The sequence below is a fragment of the Saccopteryx leptura genome, chromosome 3, assembly GCF_036850995.1.
Source record: "Saccopteryx leptura isolate mSacLep1 chromosome 3, mSacLep1_pri_phased_curated, whole genome shotgun sequence".
Taxonomy (NCBI): domain Eukaryota; kingdom Metazoa; phylum Chordata; class Mammalia; order Chiroptera; family Emballonuridae; genus Saccopteryx; species Saccopteryx leptura.
The window spans coordinates 81887159-81907350 of NC_089505.1; the positions used below are offsets into that span (position 1 = coordinate 81887159).

The 20192-nt window shown below is 46.6% G+C and overlaps 1 protein-coding gene across 1 annotated transcript; it reads left to right on the top strand.

Moving 5' to 3' along the window:
- Nucleotides 1-1949: 1949 nt before the first annotated feature.
- Nucleotides 1950-19464, top strand: LOC136399452 (zinc finger protein 805-like). The gene is given in 6 exon segments (XM_066374619.1): nt 1950-2219; nt 6237-6363; nt 12659-12754; nt 15243-16757; nt 16760-16798; nt 16801-19464. Coding segments are annotated over 6 exon segments (1920 nt in total). The 5' UTR covers nt 1950-2189; the 3' UTR covers nt 16914-19464.
- The last annotated feature ends 728 nt before the right edge of the window (nt 19465-20192 follow it).

The window sequence follows — 20192 nt, forward strand, 5'->3', positions numbered from 1 at the left end:
TTACAGAGAGAGGGATAGATAGGGACAGACAGATAGGAACGGAGAGGGATGAGAAGCATCAATCATCAGTTTTTCGTTGGGACTCCTTAGTTGTTCATTGATTGCTTTCTCATATGTGCCTTGACCGTGGGCCTTCAGCAGACTGAATAACCCCTTGCTTGAGCCAGCAACCTTTGGTCCAAGCTGGCGAGCTTGGGGTCTCGAACCTGGGTCCTTCCGCATCCCAGACCAATGCTCTATCCACTGTGTCACCGCCTGGTCAGGCTCATTGAGTTCTAATTAAATCATTTATCCACAACCTCATCTTATAAACAATATATTCTAGAAATTAACTCTACCTTAATCCTTGACCCAATTAACATTCTGTCATTATGCTTTTCTTCACTTTAAAAATTAAATTTCTTGCCCTGGCTGAATAGCTCAGTTGGTTAGAGTCATTTCCTGTCTGCCACTAGTTAATAATGTTCAGTGGGTTCGGAGTTCTCTTGTCTTTTCCATTCTTCATCTATTCATTTTTTTGTTGCCATCGTGGGTTGACACAGTGTACGTTAACAATTCCCAAACATATATCCAGGCACAAACCCTCTCCCAAGGTCCAGGCCTAGACTGAAGTGCCTGTGTGACACACTGTGCTCTTACAGGCATTTCAAATTTGACCATGCCTGAAGTTGAGAGTCCTGGGTTCCCTCAAAAGCACCCCTTCTTGCAGCTTCCACAGCTCCAGGGATGGCAAACCACTATTCTGGTCATCTGGGCCCAACTCCATGACTCAGAAGTCCCTACACTCTGTGGAGGTGACTCTGGGCTCAAAGGAAGCCCAGGAGACCCATCCTTGAGGTCGCGCTATGTGGCAGGGGGTCATCTGGCTTCTTCGTTTGGGCGGTTCATTCGCCTGCTCGTGGATCCTTATCTCCTGTGAGATGACACAGACAAGGAGCCTGGGGAAGTCACAAAGCTAGCGAGCAGAGGACCAGATTCCGCATCTTTGCATTCGTTCTGAGACCCAGACCCAATGTTCTGGCCTTTTGAGCCTCCATTTCCCCGACGGTCTCACCCCTTCTCCTTGCCCCCCCCCCCATGTTATGTAATAAGGTGACCAATTGTCCTCCTTTAGGGAGGACAGTCCTTCTTTTGTAAGTTCCGTTCTCCCTCGGAAAGTGTCCTCCTACCTGTCCTTTTTTTTTTAATTTATTTATTAAATTTAATGCAGTGACATTGATAAATCAGGGTATATATGTTGAGAGAAAACATCTCCAGATTATTTTGACATTTGATTGTGCTGTATACCCTCCTCCTAAGTCAAATGGTCTTCTGTCACCTTCTATCTGGTTTTCTTTGTGCCCCTCCCCTCCCCCACCCCCTCTCTCCTTCCTCGCCCCTCCCCCCTCCCCCCACTACCTGTCCTTTTTGATATTGGAAGACTCATCTGTATATGTCCGTATTCGACCGATCAGAGTCGATCCATTGTGTGCGATGTGACATGTTTGTATCTAAATGAGTACTTTTTTCTTACAATTATTATTAAAAATTAATAGGCATGTAAGCATAATGACAATGTAAAGTATTAAAAAATGCTTGTATTATGCATTTATCATATTATAGTGTATTCTTGTTGCCATGAATAAAATGTTTCCTTTATTTACGACGTTTTCTCCTGTTTATTTTTGTCCTTTTCATTGTAAAAAAGTGGGTCCCCTTCTATGCAACCAAATGTGACCAGACAGGTCTGACACGCGGCTGTCACCCTGGTGAGTCTTAAAGACAGAGAGCCCCAGACTCCAGCACAACACGGCTGCGATAGTTTGTAGAGCCAGACAACGTTCACACGATGGCTGTGCACCGCGCATGCGCGGAGAAGCGCTGGACCAATGACGGCACATTACAGGGGCGTTCTCCGTTGAGAGGCGGGACTTCTGGTTTCTTGGCGGACGTAATCTGCGTGCGACGATTCCGTCCAGGCCGGCTGTAGGTTGGTGATCGCTGTTTGTGGCGCTTGGAAAATGGTCAGAAGACTAGTCTCCCGCGCCTCTCTGTCCCTTCGGAGCGCATCGTGAGCCTCCCTGTCCGCGGGGAGGGTGACAGGCAGCGAGGTCACCCTGCGGGCAGGGAACGGTGACGGCCGCCCGAGCCCGCGGACCCCGCCTCGGTGACCGGTTCTCTGGATCCCGCTGTCTGTCAAGGGTCCCGTGATGGCGGCGGCCCGCGTGGACCCGGCTCGGGTGAGTGGACGGCGGGTGGGCCCTGTAGTTCTCGCCGGCGGTGCCGAGAGGGCTCCTGGGCGGGGTGGAGGCCCTGTCAGCCGGTGGATTCCTCTTCGTCCTTGTCATTTAGCTCACGTGGAGCCGGCTTGTCGCTTCCCCTCCGGTCTCAGAACCCGAGTGACTGGACATGGGGACGGGGAACAGACAGAGCGGACGGGAAAACGACTCGGACCCACCGCCTGCAGCGGCCTGGCCGGGAAACCCACCCCTGACCTGCAGTGAACAGTGCAGGAGGTCAGGCGCTGCAAGTGAGGCTTACCGGCCTGCCCAGGGGGTGGCGCAGTGGATGAAGCATCGGACTGGGACGTGAAGGACCTAGGTTCGAGACCCCGAGGTCGCCGGCTTGAGCACGGGCTCGTCTGGATTGAACAAGGCTCACCAGCTTGAACCCAAGGTTGCTGGCTTGAACAAGGGGTCACTCGCTCTGCTGGAGCCCCCCCCGCCCAGTCAAGGCACATATGAGAAAGCAGTCAATGAAGTATGGAGCCGCAACGATGAATTGATGCTTCTTATCTCTCTTCTTCCTGTCTGTCTATCCCTATCTCTGTCTCTCTCTATGTCTCTGTCACACACACAAAAAAGGTTTACCAAAAAGGTCACTATTTTTTTTTTTTTTTTGTATTTTTCTGAAGCTGGAAACGGGGAGGCAGTAAGACAGACTCCCACATGCACATGACCAGGATCCACCCGGCATGCCCACCAGGGAGCGATGCTTTGCCCATCCGGGGCGTCGCTCTGTCGTGACCAGAGCCACTCTAGCGCCTGGGGCAGAGGCCAAGGAGCCATCCCCAGCGCCCGGGTCATCTTTTGCTCCAATGGAGCCTCGGCTGCGGGAGGGGAAGAGAGAGACAGAGAGGAAGGAGAGGGGGAGGGGTGGAGAAGCAGATGTGCGCTTCTCCTGTGTGCCCTGGCCGGGAATCGAACCTGGGACTTCCGCACGCCAGGCCGACGCTCTACCACTGAGCCAACCGGCCAGTGCCAGGGTCACTGTCTTTAATGACAATCCACGAAATTCAACAATAACTTCGGTAACTCTCATCCTCGAAGAACTTAATTAATAACTACTGCTTTTTCTAATTTTTTACCTGCTTCCAACTTAAAAAAAATTTGTGTGTGTGTGTGTGTGTGTGTGAGAAAAACAGTAACGGAGAGAGATGAGAAGTATTAATTCTTTGGTGCGGCACCTTAGTTGTTCATTGATTGCTTTTTCATATGTGCCTTGACCTGGGGCGGTGTGTGTGTGGCTACAGCAGACCGGGTGACCCCTTGGGCTCAAACCAGATGAGCCCGCGCTCAAGCCGGCGACCTTGGGGTTTCGAACCTGGGTCCTCTGAGTCCCAGTACGATGTTCTATCCATTGTGCCACCACCTGGTCAGGCTAAAAAGTTTTTTTATTTACTGATTTTAGAGTGGGAGAGATAAGAGAGAGTGGGAGAGATAAGAGAGAGAGAAATATCTACTTATTGTTCCACTTATTTAGGCATTCATTGGTTGATTCATTCATGTGCCCTGACTGGAGATTTAACTGGCAACCTTGGTGTGTGGGGAGGACGCTGTAATCAACTCAGCTCCCTGGCCAGGGTACCCACTTCCAATTTAAGACCAACCGGAGAAAGCCATATATGCACCCTCAGCAATCATACATGATTCCAAGTGATTGCATTTCAGGGAGTTTATATTATTTAAACATATATCATCTGGTTGTTGATGTGGAGGCCCTGGTTGTTGTTTTTTCTTGCCTTATCTACCGTCCTAAATGTGCCCAATGATGTGAGTTTATTCAGCACTAGAAATGAGTAATATTGTAGGGTCCCTAAGTATGGACCACTTTATATACTAGGAGTCACCAAGTGTATAATTGGAATATTAAGTCATGAAAACTGACAGCCCTGAGGGGTAGCTCAGAGCATCGTACTAATACACCAAGGCTTGATCCCTGGGCAGGGCATATACAAGAATCAATCAGTGAATGTATAAATAAGTTGAACAGCAGCTTAATGTTTTTCTCTCCCTTCTTCTCTTTCTCTTTCTCTAAAATCAATAAAGAAAATTAAATAAAGAAAATTAATAGAATGACGCTATAAAGCCAAGAGTGGTGAGCAGTGCAGGTATAGGTGAAAAACCACGCACTAGCGTCTGGAAGCATTTAAGTGATAGATCTGCAGTCGTGCGGCTGTGCATCTCAGAGCGGAGTGGCTGAATGATTTGTGTTTAATGAGTGGGTCTCGTCACCACAGGGCTGTGGTCCTGCACCTGCCAGACATTTGTCATGGAGGAGAGTGTGTAGCTGTGGTGGCAGCAGTCACATCAAGGCATATTCCATATGCCATATGCAGTGTGTTTAGTCAGAAGTCACTAGTGAAAATGAGGATTTGAGAGCTGGAGACTTGTCTTGTGGGTTTGGAATCTTTGATTTTTCCCCTTTGTGAATTGTCTTGGCTGTTGACAACCAGACATCTGACTGCAAATATTTTTTCTTGTATTACCATATTTTTAGACAATGACTTGTATAAGACAATAAATTTCTTCACTATAGATAAAAAAAAAGAGCTAGAGACTTTTATTTATTTATTGAGCTAGAGACTTTTAGTTAGTCACTCTAAGACATGAGATAACTGCCCTGGCCAGATAGCTTAGTTGGTTAGATCATCATCTTGAAACAGAGGTTGCTGGTTCAATTCCCGGTCAGGGTACATAGACGAGCAGATCGATGTTCCTGTCTCTCTCTCTCCTTCCTTTCCCCTCTCGCTAAAATCAATGAATAAAAACATGATATAATGAATATGAAATGATATTGAATGTCAACTATAATTTTTTTTTTTTATAAAGACGGAGAGAGTCAGAGAGAGAGAGATAGGGACAGACAGGAATGGAGAGAGATGAGAAGCATCAACCATCAGTTTTTTGTTGCAGCACCTTAGTTGTTCATTGATTGCTTTCTCATATGTGCCTTGACCGCGGACCTTCAGCAGACTGAGTAACCCCTTGCTCGAGCCAGCAACCTTGGGTCCAAGCTGGTGAGCTTTGCTCAAACCAGATGAACCCGCGCTCAAGCTGGCGACCTCAGGGTCTCGAACCTGGGTCCTCTGCATCCCAGTCTGACGCTCTATCCACTGCGCTACCGTCTGGTTAGGCGAATGTCAATTATAATTGAAAATAAAAAAAGTCGTCACGTGGCCCTGGCCGGTTGGCTCAGCGGTAGAGCGTCGGCCTGGCGTGCGGGGGACCCGGGTTCGATTCCCGGCCAGGGCACATAGGAGAAGCGCCCATTTGCTTCTCCACCCCCCCCCCCCTCCTTCCTCTCTGTCTCTCTCTTCCCCTCCCGCAGCCGAGGCTCCATTGGAGCAAAGATGGCCCGGGCGCTAGGGATGGCTCCGTGGCCTCTGCCCCAGGCACTAGGGTGGCTATGGTCGCGGCAGAAGCTACGCCCCAGAGGGGCAGAGCATCGCCCCTGGTGGGCGTGCCAGGTGGATCCCGGTCGGGCGCATGCGGCAGTCTGTCTGACTGTCTCTCCCGGTTTCCAGCTTCAGAAAAATACAAAAAAAAAAAAAAAAAAAAGTCGTCATGTGAAGCCCTCAGCAGGCACCTAGCAGGGCCAATGAGACTAAGGTTTATCTGTTAGTACCATTATTGATATTATTTTCTTTGTATTTCTTTTTTTTTTTTTTTAACAATTTTATTGATTTCAGAAAGAGAGAAATCAATAAATGAATCTGCATTTTATAACCCAGGCGTCATTTCCATTTTCCTGAGTCTTTTAACAGTGGCTTCTGCATACGAGACCTCTTCCTCTTATGCTGCTGTGTTGTGGCCAAAGCATTGCGCACCGTGCCATGAGGCCCAGCACAGAGCTCGGCCCACATGGGGTGTTTGGTGCTCTGGGACTTGTCTGCCCCTTTGCCATGACACAGAGCTGATCTCTGATCCCATCCCACAGCTCCAAGGCCAACTCTACATGTCTGTTTGACTTTCCAGGTGTCTGTGACCTTCGATGACGTGGCTGTGACTTTCACCCAGGAGGAGTGGGCACAACTGGGTCCGGCCCAGAGGACCCTGTACCAGGAGGTGATGCTGGAAAACTGCAGGCTCCTGGTGTCTCTGGGTAAGTGCTCCCCACTGCATGGGGGACACCTGCCTCTTTTATTCCACCTCCAGCTCCAGACCTGGCTGGTGTGGAAGGTCTGAGGAGCGTTCTTCCTCCTCCTCACAGCCTCAGCCATCTTCCAGACACACCTCTTCTCACCTGGCCAGAAACATAGTCTCCCTTTTGGTTTCAGACAGTAGTGGGAGGAAAGGGGGGTGTTCCACAGAACCCAAAGGCAGGAAATCTGGTCAGGCATTTGAGGGACTGATACGAGAACAAGGATTCTGCCCCGGCTCCTGGATCTCCTGTCCTGGCTTCTCTGTCTGGGTCTGCTCATGTCACTCCATTCAGAATGGCTTTTCCTCCTCAGTGACTTTGTGACATTACGGGCCACCTCAGTGTCTGCTCTGTGTGGCCCCAGATACCTTGTTTCTACCTTAAAAAAAAAATTATGGCCTGACCAGGTGGCGCAGTGCACAGAGCGTCGGACTGGGATGCCGAGGACCCAGGTTCGAGACCCCGAGGTTGCCAGCTTGAGCGTGGGCTCATCTGGTTTGAGCAAAGCTCACCATCCTGGACTCAAGGTCGCTGGCTCAAGCAAGGGGTTACTTGGTCTGCTGAAGGCCCACGGTCAAGGCACATATGAGAAAGCAATCAATGAACAACTAAGGTGTCGCAATACACAAAAAAAACCCTGATAATTGATGCTTCCGATCTCTCTGCGTTCCTGTCTGTCTGTCCCTGTCTGTCCCTCTCTCTGACTCTGTCTCTGTGAAAAAAAAAAAAAAATTATGGTTCACGTTTTGTTGTGTGGTTGTTTTTTGGTATTTTTCTGAAGTTGGAAACGGGGAGGCAGACAGACTCCTGCATGCGCCCGACCGGGATCCACCCGGCATGCCCACCAGGGGTCAATGCTCTGCCCATCTGGGGTGATGCTCTGCCACAATCAGAGCCATTCTAGCGCCTGAGGCAGAGGCCACAGAGCCATCCTCAGCACCCGGGCAAACTTTGCTCCAATGGAGTCTCGGCTGCGGAGGGGAAGAGAGAGACAGAGAGGAAAGAGAGGGGGAGGGGTGGAGAAGCAGATGGGTGCTCCTTCTGTGTGCCCTCGCCGGGAATCTAACCCGTGACTCCTGCACGCCACGCCGACACTCTACCACTGAGCCAACCGGCCAGGGCTGTGTGGTTGTTTTTTTTGGTGCTTTGTTCGTTTGTATTTTTCTGAAGTGAGAAGCAGATTGGCAGAGACAGACTCCCGCATGCACCCGACTGGGATCCACCCGGCATGCCCACCAGGGGGCAATGCTCTGCCCATCTGGGGCTTTGCCCTATTGGAACCAGAGCCATTCTACTGCCTGAGGCAGAGGCCATGGAGCCATCTTCATCACCTGGGCTAACTTTGTTCCAATGGAGCCTTGGCTGCAGGAGAGAAAGAGAGACAGAAAGAAAGGAGAGGGGGAAGGGTGGAGAAGCAGATCGGCGCTTCTCCTGTGTGCCCTGGCTGGGAATTGAACCCGGGACTTCCACATGGTGGGCCAATGCTCTACCACTAAGTCAACCACCAGGGCCTATTGTTTGTATTTTTTATAGTCAGAGACACAGACAGGAAGAGTGAGAGATTAGAAGCATCAACTCGTAGTTGTGGCACCTTAGTTGTGCATTGATTGTTGTGTCATATGTGCCCTGACCTGGAGCTCCATCTGAGTCAGTGATCCGTTGCTCAAGCCAGTGACCTTGGGGTTTCCAACGTGAGTTCTCAGCATCTCAGGTTGACACTGTCTACTGCGCCACCGCCTGGTCAGACTGTCACAAAATGTTTAAAATGAAATGTCCAGTATCTGGCCCTGCTGACCTTATCGCTTACTCTCATTCACATGCTTTCCCTGAGCTCACGCTACTCTAGTTACGCTGGGCTTTCTGCTCCCTCCAGGTGCACGTAACTGCCCTGGGCCTTGGCACGGACTGTTCTATCTGTCTGGCGAGACAGATTGGGCAGTTCAGCTTTTCACGTGGTTGCTCCATTTCATCCTAGTCATTACCTCCTCGTCAGCTGTTTCTTGCCCAGAAAATCTCATGGAGGCTCCTCCCCTGTTCCCCTTGCTTTCTTCACCACACTGTTCATATCTTCCTAAGTCTGTGGTTCTCGTCCAAGGACAGTGTTGTTCCCCAAGGGATACTGGCCATGTCTGCCGTCATTTTTGGTCACAGCTGGGATGAAGAGGCTTCAGCTCTCTAGTAGGTGGTACCCTGTGATGCTGGTAACCATTGTTACGATGCACAGGACACACACTCTTCCTCCTCACCCCCCCCCAAATATTTTCTGGACCTGACCAGCTAGCTCAGCAGTAGAGCATCAGCCTAGTGTATGGAGGTCCCAGGTTTGATTCCCAGCCAGGGCACACAGGAGAAGCGCCCATCTGCTTCTCCACCCTTCCCCCTCTCCTTTCTATCTGTCTTTTCCCCTCCGGCAGCCAAAGCTCCATTGGAGCAAAGTTGGCCCGGGTGCTGAGGATGGCTCGCCTCAGGTGCTAGAATGGCTCCGATTGCAGCGGAGCAACACTCCAGATGGGTAGAGAATCGCCCTCTGGTGGACATGCCAGGTGGATTTTGGTCGGGCGCATGCGGGAGTCTGTCTCTCTGTCTCCCTGCTTCTCACTTCAGAAAAATAAATACAAAAAAAAGAATTTTCTGGACCTAAATGTTAGTAAGGCAGAGACTGAGAAACCCTGTTTGGAGGATGCATGGACACTTTTTCGGGGGGTTGAGAGACACCCTGAGGAAGCTGTTCCTTTATCCTGTCTTGTACCTGCCTCCTGATTGTTCTGGAGAGAAAATCTGGATTCCCTGCTGAATCTTAATCCCCACCCGCTACCTGTGGTTCATTTTCTGTTTTCAGCAGAGAGAGGGTACATCGCCAGTCTTCTTGCTGTCCTTACAGGTCAACCTGCCAGCAAGAAAAGTGACTGTTTCTTATTTACTGGAGTGACACGGGCTTCCCTTTTTAAAGAGATCTAAGAAAAAAGAAAACGTTGGTTACTTTAATGAAAAGTGGTTAATAGAGTCACAGCTCGCACAGGTCCTTTTAGCACTGGCTGCCTGTCCGGCTGATTCAGCACCTTCTCATAGCACTGTGGTCCTTAGCAGCGGCAGGAACACTGGGCCCTTGCAGGGAGTCCCTCACACAGCTTAACCTACTCAGTGTAGAACACACACCTTCAGGGTTTTTAAAAATTAATTTAGTTAATGAACTAATTAATTTTAGAGAGAGGAAGGCAGAGAGAGACAGTCAGAAACATGAATCTGTTCCTGTACGTGCCCTGACCGGGAATCAAACCCACAACTTCTGCGTATCACGATGACACTCTTAACCAACTCAGCTATCCAGCCGAGGCTTCTTCAGTTTTTGAAGCTCTCCTCTGTAATTTTCTTTCTGTAGCAATCCTTTTTGCATGAAATGTTAAAGACTATATAGTTGATGTTTCTGTAAATCTCTCTGTGTGACTAGATCACTGTGAGATTCTCGGTTTTATTACTTTTTAAGAGTTCATGAATTGCTGAAGTCTGCAGTCAGGGAGTCAGTCCCTCCCACCAGCTCCTGTTCCTGGAGGGTGAATCTTCATGCTCATGTTTGACCTCACCACCATCTTTTTCTAGATCTCAGTCTGCTGGTCTTACACAAGAGTGTTTGCTTTTTCTTCCTCAGTGGAGTGTTTGGGCAACAATTGTCTGTCTGGAGCCAAATGCATGGGGTTCAGTCCAACTCTGCTCCTTAAAAACTCTGTGGTCTTGCCTGACCTGTGGTGGCGCAGTGGATAAAGCGTCGGCCTGGAAATGCTGAAGTCGCCGCTTCGAAACCCTGGGCTTGCCTGGTCAAGGCACATATGGGAGTTGATGCTTCCAGCTCCTCCCCCCGTCTCTCTCTCCTCTCTCTCTCTGTCTCTCTTTCTCTCTCCTCTCTAAAATGAATAAATAAAAATAAAAATAAAAATAAAAAAAAAGAATGTCTGTTTCTGAAAAACTTACTATGTTTAAAAAAATAAAAAATAAAAAAATAAAAACTCTGTGGTCTTAGGGTCCTGACCAGCTAACTCAGTGGTAGGGCATCGGGCTGGCATGTGGAAGTTCTGGGTTCGATTCCCGGCCGGGGCACACAGGAGAAGCACCCATCTGCTTGTTCACCCTTCCACCTCTACTTTCTCTCGATCTCTCTCTTCCTCTCCCACAGCCAAGACTGCATTGGAGCGAAATTGGCCCGGGTGCTGGTGCTGAGACGGCTCCATGGCCTCCACCTCAGGTGCTAGAATAGCTCCGGCTGCAATGGAGCAATGCCTGGTGGGCATGCCAGTTGAATCCTGGTGAGGCTCATGCGGGAGTCTGTCTCTCTGCCTCCTTGCTTCTCACTTCAGAAAAATACAAAAAAAAAAACCCAAACCACACAACTTTTTGGCCTTGCCTGACCAGGTGGTAGCACAGTGGATAGAGTATCGTACTGGGACGCGGAGGACCCAGGTTCGAAACCCGAGGTCACCTTGAGCAAGGGGTCACTGGCTCTACTGTAGCCTCCCAGTCAAGGCACATATGAGAAAGCAATCAATGAACAACTAAGGTGCCACGAAGAATTGATGCTTCTCATACCTCTCTTTCTATCTCTCTGTCCCTGTCTGTACCCCCCCTCTCCTATCTCTCACTTAAAAAAAAAAGAAAGAAAGAAAACTGTGTGGCCTTACCCTGGCCTAGGCTAGAAGCTCAGTTGGTTAGAACATTATCCCCATATATACTAGGTTGTGGGTTTGATCCCCAGTCAGGGCTCATACAGCAGTCAACCAACGAATGCTTAAAGAAGTGGAACAACAAAGTGATGTTTCTCCTCCCCTTTCCCTTTCCCACTCTCCCTCCCCACCCTCATGCCCAGGCGCAGCACCTTCTAGAGCAGAGCTGTGCAGCTTTATGGTAAAACAGCTTGGACAGCAGAGAAAGAAGGCTAGACCTGGGTTTTCAGATTGGCTCTGCTGCCCAGCGCTTCTGTTCTCTTTGGCAAATCATGTTATCTGTTTGAGCCTTTTTTCTTTTTCTTTAAAATGGGGCTGATCACAGCACATACTTTCTTTTTTTTTTTTTTTTTGTATTTTTCTGAAGCTGGAAACGGGGAGAGACAGTCAGACAGACTCCCGCATGCGTCCGACTGGATCCACCTGGCACGCCCACCAGGGGCGAAGCTCTGCCCACCAGGGGGCGATGCTCTGCTCCTCCGGGGCATCGCTCTGCCATGACCAGAGCCACTCTAGCGCCTGGGGCAGAGGCCAAGGAGCCATCCCCAGCGCCCGGGCCATCTTTGCTCCAATGGAGCCTTGGCTGCGGGAGGGGAAGAGAGAGACAGAGAGGAAGGGGGGGGGTGGAGAAGCAAATGGGCGCTTCTCCTATGTGCCCTGGCCGGGAATCGAACCCGGGTCCCCCGCACGCCAGGCCGACGCTCTACCGCTGAGCCAACCAGCCAGGGCTTACAGCACATACTTTCTATAGTGCTAGGAGAAACCCCAAGATAGAATCCTCATTCCGTCTGTGGTCTGTATGAAGAACAATGTAAAACTTTGATTAAGATCTATGAAAATACCTAGGTCAGTGAAGACACATACCTTGTTTTGTTTGAAAAGAGTCACTATTTTAAGTATGTCAGGGTTTTTTGTTTGTTTGTTTTTTACTGAGAGGAGGGGAGTAGATACAGACTCCCACATGCACCCCAACTGAGACCCACCCGACATGCCCACCAGGGGGAGTTGCTCTGTTGCTGCTGGAGCCATTCTAGAGCCTGGGGCAGAGGCTATCCTCTATGCCGTGCCTGTGCCCGTGCCCGGGGCCAACTTGTTCTAATTCAGCCTTGACTGTAGGACGGGGAGTAGAAGAGAAAGAGTGAGAGAGAAGTGAGCAGGAGAGAGGTGGAGAAGCAGATGAGCACTTCTCCTGTGTGCCCTGACCAGGAATTGAACCCGGGACTTCCACATGCTGGGCCAATGCTCTACCACTGAGTCAACCAGCTAGGGTTAGGATGTCAGTTGTTTAATTCATTTCAATTTTGAAACAATATAACATTTTTGAATTGCTGAACCTGTGATTATACTCTATATAATTTTTGACATTGTATTAAAAATAACAACTCTATGTTAGTAAGAGATATTTGTTACCCAGCTCACATGTCATTGTATGGATGGGAACAGCTTCATTTGGAGGTCTTGTCTACATCTGGACATCCCAGACTAGATTGAGAGGTTTTATTTCCTTTCATAAAAAAGCTTTTGTCCTCTTTCTGTATGAACAGGGTGTCCTGTTCCCAGACCTGAGCTGATCAACCATCTAGAGCCCAGGCCAGAGCCGTGCATGGTGAAGGAAGACCTCTCCCAGAGCCCCTGTCCAGGTAGGAGCCACGATGTGGGCACTGGAGGACCCTGCAGCCCTGAGACCTTCAGGGGACCACTGGTCATGGATCCCCAGGGTGAGAGAGCAAGGGAACCATTGATTTATTCCACTTACTTATATATTCATTGGTTAATTGTTGTAAGTGCCCTGACCAGGGACAGAACCTACAACCTTGGTGTATCACAACAATGCTCTAACCAAGTGAGCTACCAGGGCAGGGCCTTCAATTTTTTTCCTATCTTTTGTCTGGTTGTTTTATTATTGAGAATAGGGTATTAAAGCCTTTGTCTGTTATTGTAGAACTGTCTCTCTCTCCCTCTCATTCTGTCACTGTTTTCCATTGATTTGAGAGAGAGGGGAAGAAAGAGAGAGAAGTATCAACTCATGTTCCACTTAGTTGTGCACCCATTGATTGCTTCTCATATGTGCCTTTACTGGGGCTCGAACCGGTAGCCTCGTGGTTGAGCCAGTGCCCTTGGGATCGAGCCAGTGACCTCAGCGCTCCAGGACAACATTTTGTCCAGTGCATAACTGGCCAGTTCATGATTCATATATTTTGAAGAGCTGTTGATACATATATAAGTGTTTAAAAGATTTGTGTTTTTGTTATATTATGCCTTTTATTAATTCAGTCGTGCTCCACAAAAGAACATTTCAGTTAGTGATGAACTGCAAAACAATGGTGGTCCCGTAAGATTATAATTTCAGCCCTGGCTGGTTGGCTCAGTGGTAGAGCGTCAGCCTGGCGTGTGGAAGTCTCAGGTTCAATTTCCAGTCAGGGCAAACACAGGAGAAACACCCATCTGCTTCTCCACCCCTCCCCCTCCTCTCTCATTCTCTCTCCCTCTTCCTCTCCCTTTCTCTCCCTTTCCCTCACTCTCTCTTATTTTCTTGCAGCCATGGCTCAAACAGTTTGAGCAAGTTGGCTCTGGGCACTGAGAATGGCTCCATAGCCTTGCCCCAGGTGCTAAAATGGTTCTGTTGCTGAGCAACAGAGCAGTGGCCCCAGATGGCCTGAGCCTCACTCCATAGGGGCCTTGCCAGGTGGAGCCCAGTCAGGGCATACGTCGGAGTCTGTCTCTGTCTCCCTGCCTCTCACTTAATAAAAAATAAATAAATAAAATTTAAAAAGATTATAATTTTAGTATAATCATTTGTAGCATACTTTTTTTTATTATTATACCATATTTTCATTGTATCTTTTCTATGTTTAGGCACATAAATACTTAACCATTGTTAAGTATTTGCAACTTGTCTGCAGTATTCAGCACAGTACCATGCGTGTAGGTTGTAGCCTAGGAGCAGTAGGCTATGTCACATAGTATATGTGTATAGCAGAATATAACTTCTAGGTTTGTGTATGTGCGTTCTATGATGTATCAGTTTAGTTATTCATTGATTGCTTCTCATATGTGTGTTTACAAGGGGGCTCATGTCAAGCCAGTGACCCCTTGCTCAAGCCACTGACCCTTGGACTCAAGGCAGTGATTTGGGATTATGTTGATGACTCTATGCTCAATCCAGCGAGCCTGCACTCAAGCTGGTGACCTCAGGGTTTAAAACCTGAGATGTCAGTCACCTGTCAGGCTCTTCAGTCTCTTTTGTTCCTATTTCAGATATGATAATTTTTGTTCTCCTATCTTCAGGTTTGCTGATTATTATTCCTGCTCACATCTTTCTTCACTGTGGCACAGTGGATAGAACTTCAGCCTGGATGCTGAGGTTCCAAGTGTGAAACCCCGAGGTCTCCAGATTGAGTCTGGGCTCATCTGGCTTGAGAGCAGGATCACAGACATGATCCCGTGATAACTTGCTTGAGGCTAATGTAGCTGGCTTGAGCTACATGGGTTCCTGGCTCAGCTGGAGCCCCCAGTCAAGGCACGTATTAGAAGCAATCAGTGAACAACTGAAATGATGCAACTACGAGTTGATGCTTCTCATCTCTCTCCTTCCCTTCTCTCTCTCTCTTAAAAAAAATCTTTCCTAATGTCTGTCTTGTAAATTTTTTGTTTTCACTTATACATTTCTGTTTCAGAAATTCTTTTTTGGATTCTTTTTATTTTTTTGTATTTTTATGAAGTGAGAAGCAGAGAGGAGAGAAACAGACTTCCACATGTGCTAGACTGGGATCCACCTGGCATGCCCACCAGGGTGCGATGCTCTGCCCATCTGGGGCATTGTTCCGTTGCAACGGGAGCCATTGTAGCGCCTGAGGCAGAGGCCATGGAACCATCCTCAGTGCCCAGGCCAGCTTTGCTCCAGTAGAGCCATGGCTGTGGGAGGGGAAGAGAGAGATAGAGAGGAAGGAGAGGGGGAGGGGTGGGAAGCAGATGAGTGCTTCTCCTGTGTGCCCCGGCTGGGAATCGAACCTGGGACTTCCATACGCCAGGCCAATGCTCTATCATTGAGCCAACTGGCTAGGCCCTTATTTTTTTTACTATGTTGGCTTTACTAACAGTCTCTGTTGTATAATGGATTTGTTTCAGGTGAGAAAGGACATCCCAGGACCCCAGGACCTACTACTTGTGAGCCTGCCCTGTGTGAGGGTGCCTCACTTGAGGAACAACTAATAGAAGAAGCTGAATCCCCAGAAGACTTCCAGGTGGACCAAACCAGGGATGAGGGTGGGCCATTGGAATTGCAAGAAGGACTGTTGAAATCAGAGACAGAGCCACAAAAGGAGAAGCTTCCTAGGAAATCCAGCTCTGAACATGGCAGCTTAGGGACAGCTAATGGGGTATGTTCAAGGATGTTGCAGGAGCCAGTCCCTCCCGGAGGGGCTGTCCTTGACCATGACTCACGTGACTTAGGTAAAGATCCCATGATTCAGGAAGAGGAAAATACCTTTAAATGCAACGAATGTGGGAAAGTATTTAACAAGAAACGCCTCCTTGCTCGACATGAGAGGATTCACTCAGGAGTGAAGCCCTACGAATGCACTGAGTGTGGGAAAACCTTCAGTAAGAGCACTTACCTCCTTCAGCACCACATGGTCCACACAGGGGAGAAGCCGTATAAGTGCATGGAGTGTGGCAAGGCCTTCAACCGCAAGTCACACCTTACACAACACCAGCGGATTCACAGTGGAGAGAAGCCCTATAAGTGCAACGAATGTGGAAAGGCCTTCACCCACCGCTCAACTTTTGTCTTGCATAACAGGAGCCACACAGGAGAAAAACCCTTTGTCTGCAAGGAATGTGGGAAAGCCTTCCGAGACAGGCCAGGTTTCATCCGACACTACATCATCCACAGCGGCGAGAATCCCTATGAGTGCTTCGAGTGTGGCAAGGTCTTCAAACACAGATCGTACCTCATGTGGCACCAACAGACTCACACTGGGGAGAAGCCCTACGAGTGTACTGAGTGTGGGAAAGCCTTTTGCGAGAGCGCCGCCCTCATTCACCACTACGTCATCCACACGGGAGAAAAGCCCTTTGAGTGCCTCGAGTGTGGGAAGGCCTTCAACCACAGGTCCTACCTCAAGAGGCACCAGCGGATCCATACCGGGGAGAAGCCATATGTGTGTGGGGAGTGTGGGAAGGCCTTTACCCACTGCTCCACCTTTATCTTACATAAGAGGGCCCACACTGGAGAGAAACCTTTTGAGTGTAAAGAATGTGGGAAGGCCTTTAGCAACCGGGCAGACCTCATTCGACACTTCAGCATCCACACTGGAGAGAAGCCCTATGAGTGCGGTGAGTGTGGGAAGGCCTTCAACCGCAGGTCGGGCCTCACCCGGCACCAGAGGATTCACAGTGGAGAGAAGCCCTACGAATGCGTGGAATGTGGGAAAACCTTCTGCTGGAGCACTAACCTTATCCGACACTCTATTATCCACACTGGAGAGAAGCCTTATGAGTGCAGTGAGTGTGGGAAGGCCTTCAGTCGTAGCTCATCCCTGAGTCAGCATCAGAGGGTTCATACTGGGAGAAACCCTGTCAGTGTCACAGAAGTGGGAAAACCCTTCACAAGTGGGCAGTCCTCAGTCAACCTCCAAGAACTCCTGCTGGGGAAAGACTTTTTGAATGTAAACTCTGTGGGAAATGTTCTGCCGGAAGAAACATCTTACGCAGAACCTAATCATTCGTACCAAAGAGAAACCCCCCAATTTTCTTCCTTATGAGAAATCCTGTTGTGGGATATCAGTGGTCATCTAATGAGTCATATAGGAAATGGACCCCACCTAGAGCCTTATTCTGCATCTGAGAATTCGTTCAGGAGAGAGATCCAGTGGTCATTAGGCAGTTAGAAAACCTTCAGCTATATCTTTCTCCTTAGTTTACACTGCACTGCTATCTCAGGAATTTTTTCTTTACAAAGAAGGGAGAGACAAGAGAAAATGAACTACATCCAGTTTCTTTTAGATTCCTTGTCACGCCTATGTCACTTTGTCGTGGAATTCTTAGTTTCTTTGGCAGGAGAGGTGTTTCAGAGGTCAAGGACCTAGGGTCTCTATGTGTCTTGTACATACATTCATTGCTGTCCAGAGTGTGACAGTTGAGGGCAGGTCTGGAAACTCATTGAACATTGTCTCTGTTCTAAAATATTGTCTCTCCCCTTATGGAGCTTAATTTTTGTGAGACATATGAAGGCTTGAACTATCAAACACCTTTCTGTTTGAGGAGATAAGAGTGCACATATGAACAGTCATATTTTATTAGCTCTGTTTAAGGCTTTGATTTTTAAAGAACAAAACTTTTCTTCACGTGGTTTTAAAGACATAATATTTAGACATTTTCTTGGGCCTGTATTATTATTGGTTTACTTGGTTGCTATTGTTATATGCTAAAATTTTTAATTGAGTAAAGTGATTCTTCTCTCTATCGTTTTTATTTAAATCTTATCACTCCTGGTTACTTTGAATTTCTATATAAAGATTTAGATATGCTTGATATTTTTTACCAAAAAAAAAATCTTTATCAAATTTTGATAAAGATTGAGTTATATTGGCAGATCAATTTGTTGAGAATAGGCATCTTTACTGTATTGGGTCTTCCAGTTATTTAACATGGTATATCTTTAGAATGATTTATTTCATTACTGTTTTATAAATTTCATTAACAGGTCTTGTACAACTTTTATAAATCTTTGATAGTATACAGATACATTTAATGATTTTTGGATGTCATTTTGGCATCCTGCAAACTTGCTGAAGTGTAACCATTTATTTTGATAGAATGCTTGGAATTTTTCTATATAGAAGTATAATTTGCAAATAGAGATAGTTTTCTTCTCATCTGTATATCTTTTTTTTTCTTGTCTTATTATACTAACTAAGATTTCCAATGTAATGTTGAATAGTACTGAGAAAGATATCTTTACCTGGTTCCTGATATTAGTGGAAAATACTCAGTTTTGTCACCATTACGTATGATGTTTTTCTTAAGGTTTTCTTCATAGAGGTCTCTTAAGTTTAGAAGGTTTCCCATATTCCTAATTTGCTGAATTTTTTCATTATTTTGAATGGGCTTTGAATTTTGTTAAATGCTTTTTCTCTGTCAGTTGATATAACCATGTATTTTTTTTTTCTGATATGATGTTTTGAATGTTGAACCAGCTTTGTATCCTTGGAATAAGCCCCATTTGGTCATGGAGTGTAATTATTTTTATATAGTACAATATTCAATATTTTAGTATTTTTATTAAGTAAGATTTTCTCCATTTTCATGAAAGATAATATTTAGGTTTTGTGTGGGTTTTTTGTACTTTCATTCTTGGGTTTTGTTTGTTTGTTTTTTACTGACAATGTCTGGTTTTGGTGTATAGGTGATATTGGCCTCCCAACATGTGTTGAGAATTGTTCCTTCTCCTGTTGTTCAGAAGACTGTGTAAAATTGGATTTATTTGTTCTTTTAATGTTTGGTAGCATTCTCCAGTGAACTATTTAGTCCTGGAGTTTATTATTTTGGATCTTTTTTAATTATGTATTTATTTTATTTAATATGGATAGAACTATTTAGAGTATTTCATATTGGATGAATTTCCATTGTTTATCCTTTTATAGGAATTATTCCATTTCACCTAAATTTTTTTATTTGCTTCAAGTATTCCTTTATTACTCTTTTGATAGCAGTAGAAGCTGTTTATATACTGTTTTTTGGAAATGTTTCAGCTTTCTTTTTATCTTTGTCACTTTTCTTAGTATTTATCACTTTTTGGATTATTCAAATATTCAAAGAACCAGCACTTTATATTAGTTTTTGCTCCGCTATCTTTCTAATTTTACTGATTTTATGATCTTAATTCTATTCTTTTTTCTACTTGCTTTGGTTATATTATCCCCTGTAGTTTCTTTCTTGTTTTTCTCTGTAGTTTTTTGAGGGGGTGCTTAGATTATTGACTTTAGCCTGACCTGTGGTGGCGCAGTGGATAAAGCGTCGACCTGGAAATGCTGAGGTCGCCGGTTCAAAACCTTGGGCTTGCCTGGTCAAGGCACATATGAGAGTTGATGCTTCCAACTCCTCCCCCCTTCTTTCTCTCTGTCTCTCTCCTCTCTCTTTCTCTCTCTCTCTCTCTCTCTCCCTCTCTCTCTCCTTTCTAAAAATGAATAAATAAAATAAAATAAGATTATTGACTTTAGTTTTCCTTTTCTAATGTAAGCTTTAAATTCTATAATTTTTCTTCAAAGCACTGTTGTACCTTCATTTCGCAAATTATAATGTTTTAATTTACATTTCATTCTGTTCTAAATATTTTTATTTTTCAGACTTTCCACGGATTATTTACAAATACGTTGTTTACTTTTTTGTGTTTGGTATATTTTCATGTTCTCTTTTTGTTATTGGTTTCTAGTTTGTTGTGTGTTTGATTTGGCTAGTTGAATTTGTTGTGGTTTCTTTTATGATCCATGATAATAGTCTACCACTGAGCCAACCGGCCAGGGCTCTGTTTGTTTTTTGTTTTTTTACAGAGACAGAGAATCAGAGAGAGGGATAGACAGGGACAGACAGACAGACAGGAATGGAGAGAGATGAGAAGCATCAATCATTAGTTTTTTGTTGTGCATTGCAACACCTTAATTGCTCATTGATTGCTTTCTCATATGTGCCTTGACTGCAGGCCTTCAGCAAACCGAGTAACCCCTTGCTCGAGCCAGCGACCTTGGGCTCAAGCTCGTGAGCTTTTGCTCAAACCAGATGAGCCCTCGCTCAAGCTGGCGACCTTGGGGCCTCGAACCTGGGTCTTCCGCATTCCAGTCCGACGCTCTATCCACTGCACCACCGCCCGGTCAGGCTACCCTTGGTATTTTATATATATATTATATATATTGTGTGTGTGTGTCTGTGTGTGTGTGTATAGAACTTATCACAGCCAAGGACATTAACATTAGCACTTTGACATGTAGAAACTTTACTTTTATTGGATTCCTTTACATTCTCCATTCTTTTTTTTCTTTTTGTGACAGAGACAGAGAGAGGGACAGATAGCGATAGACA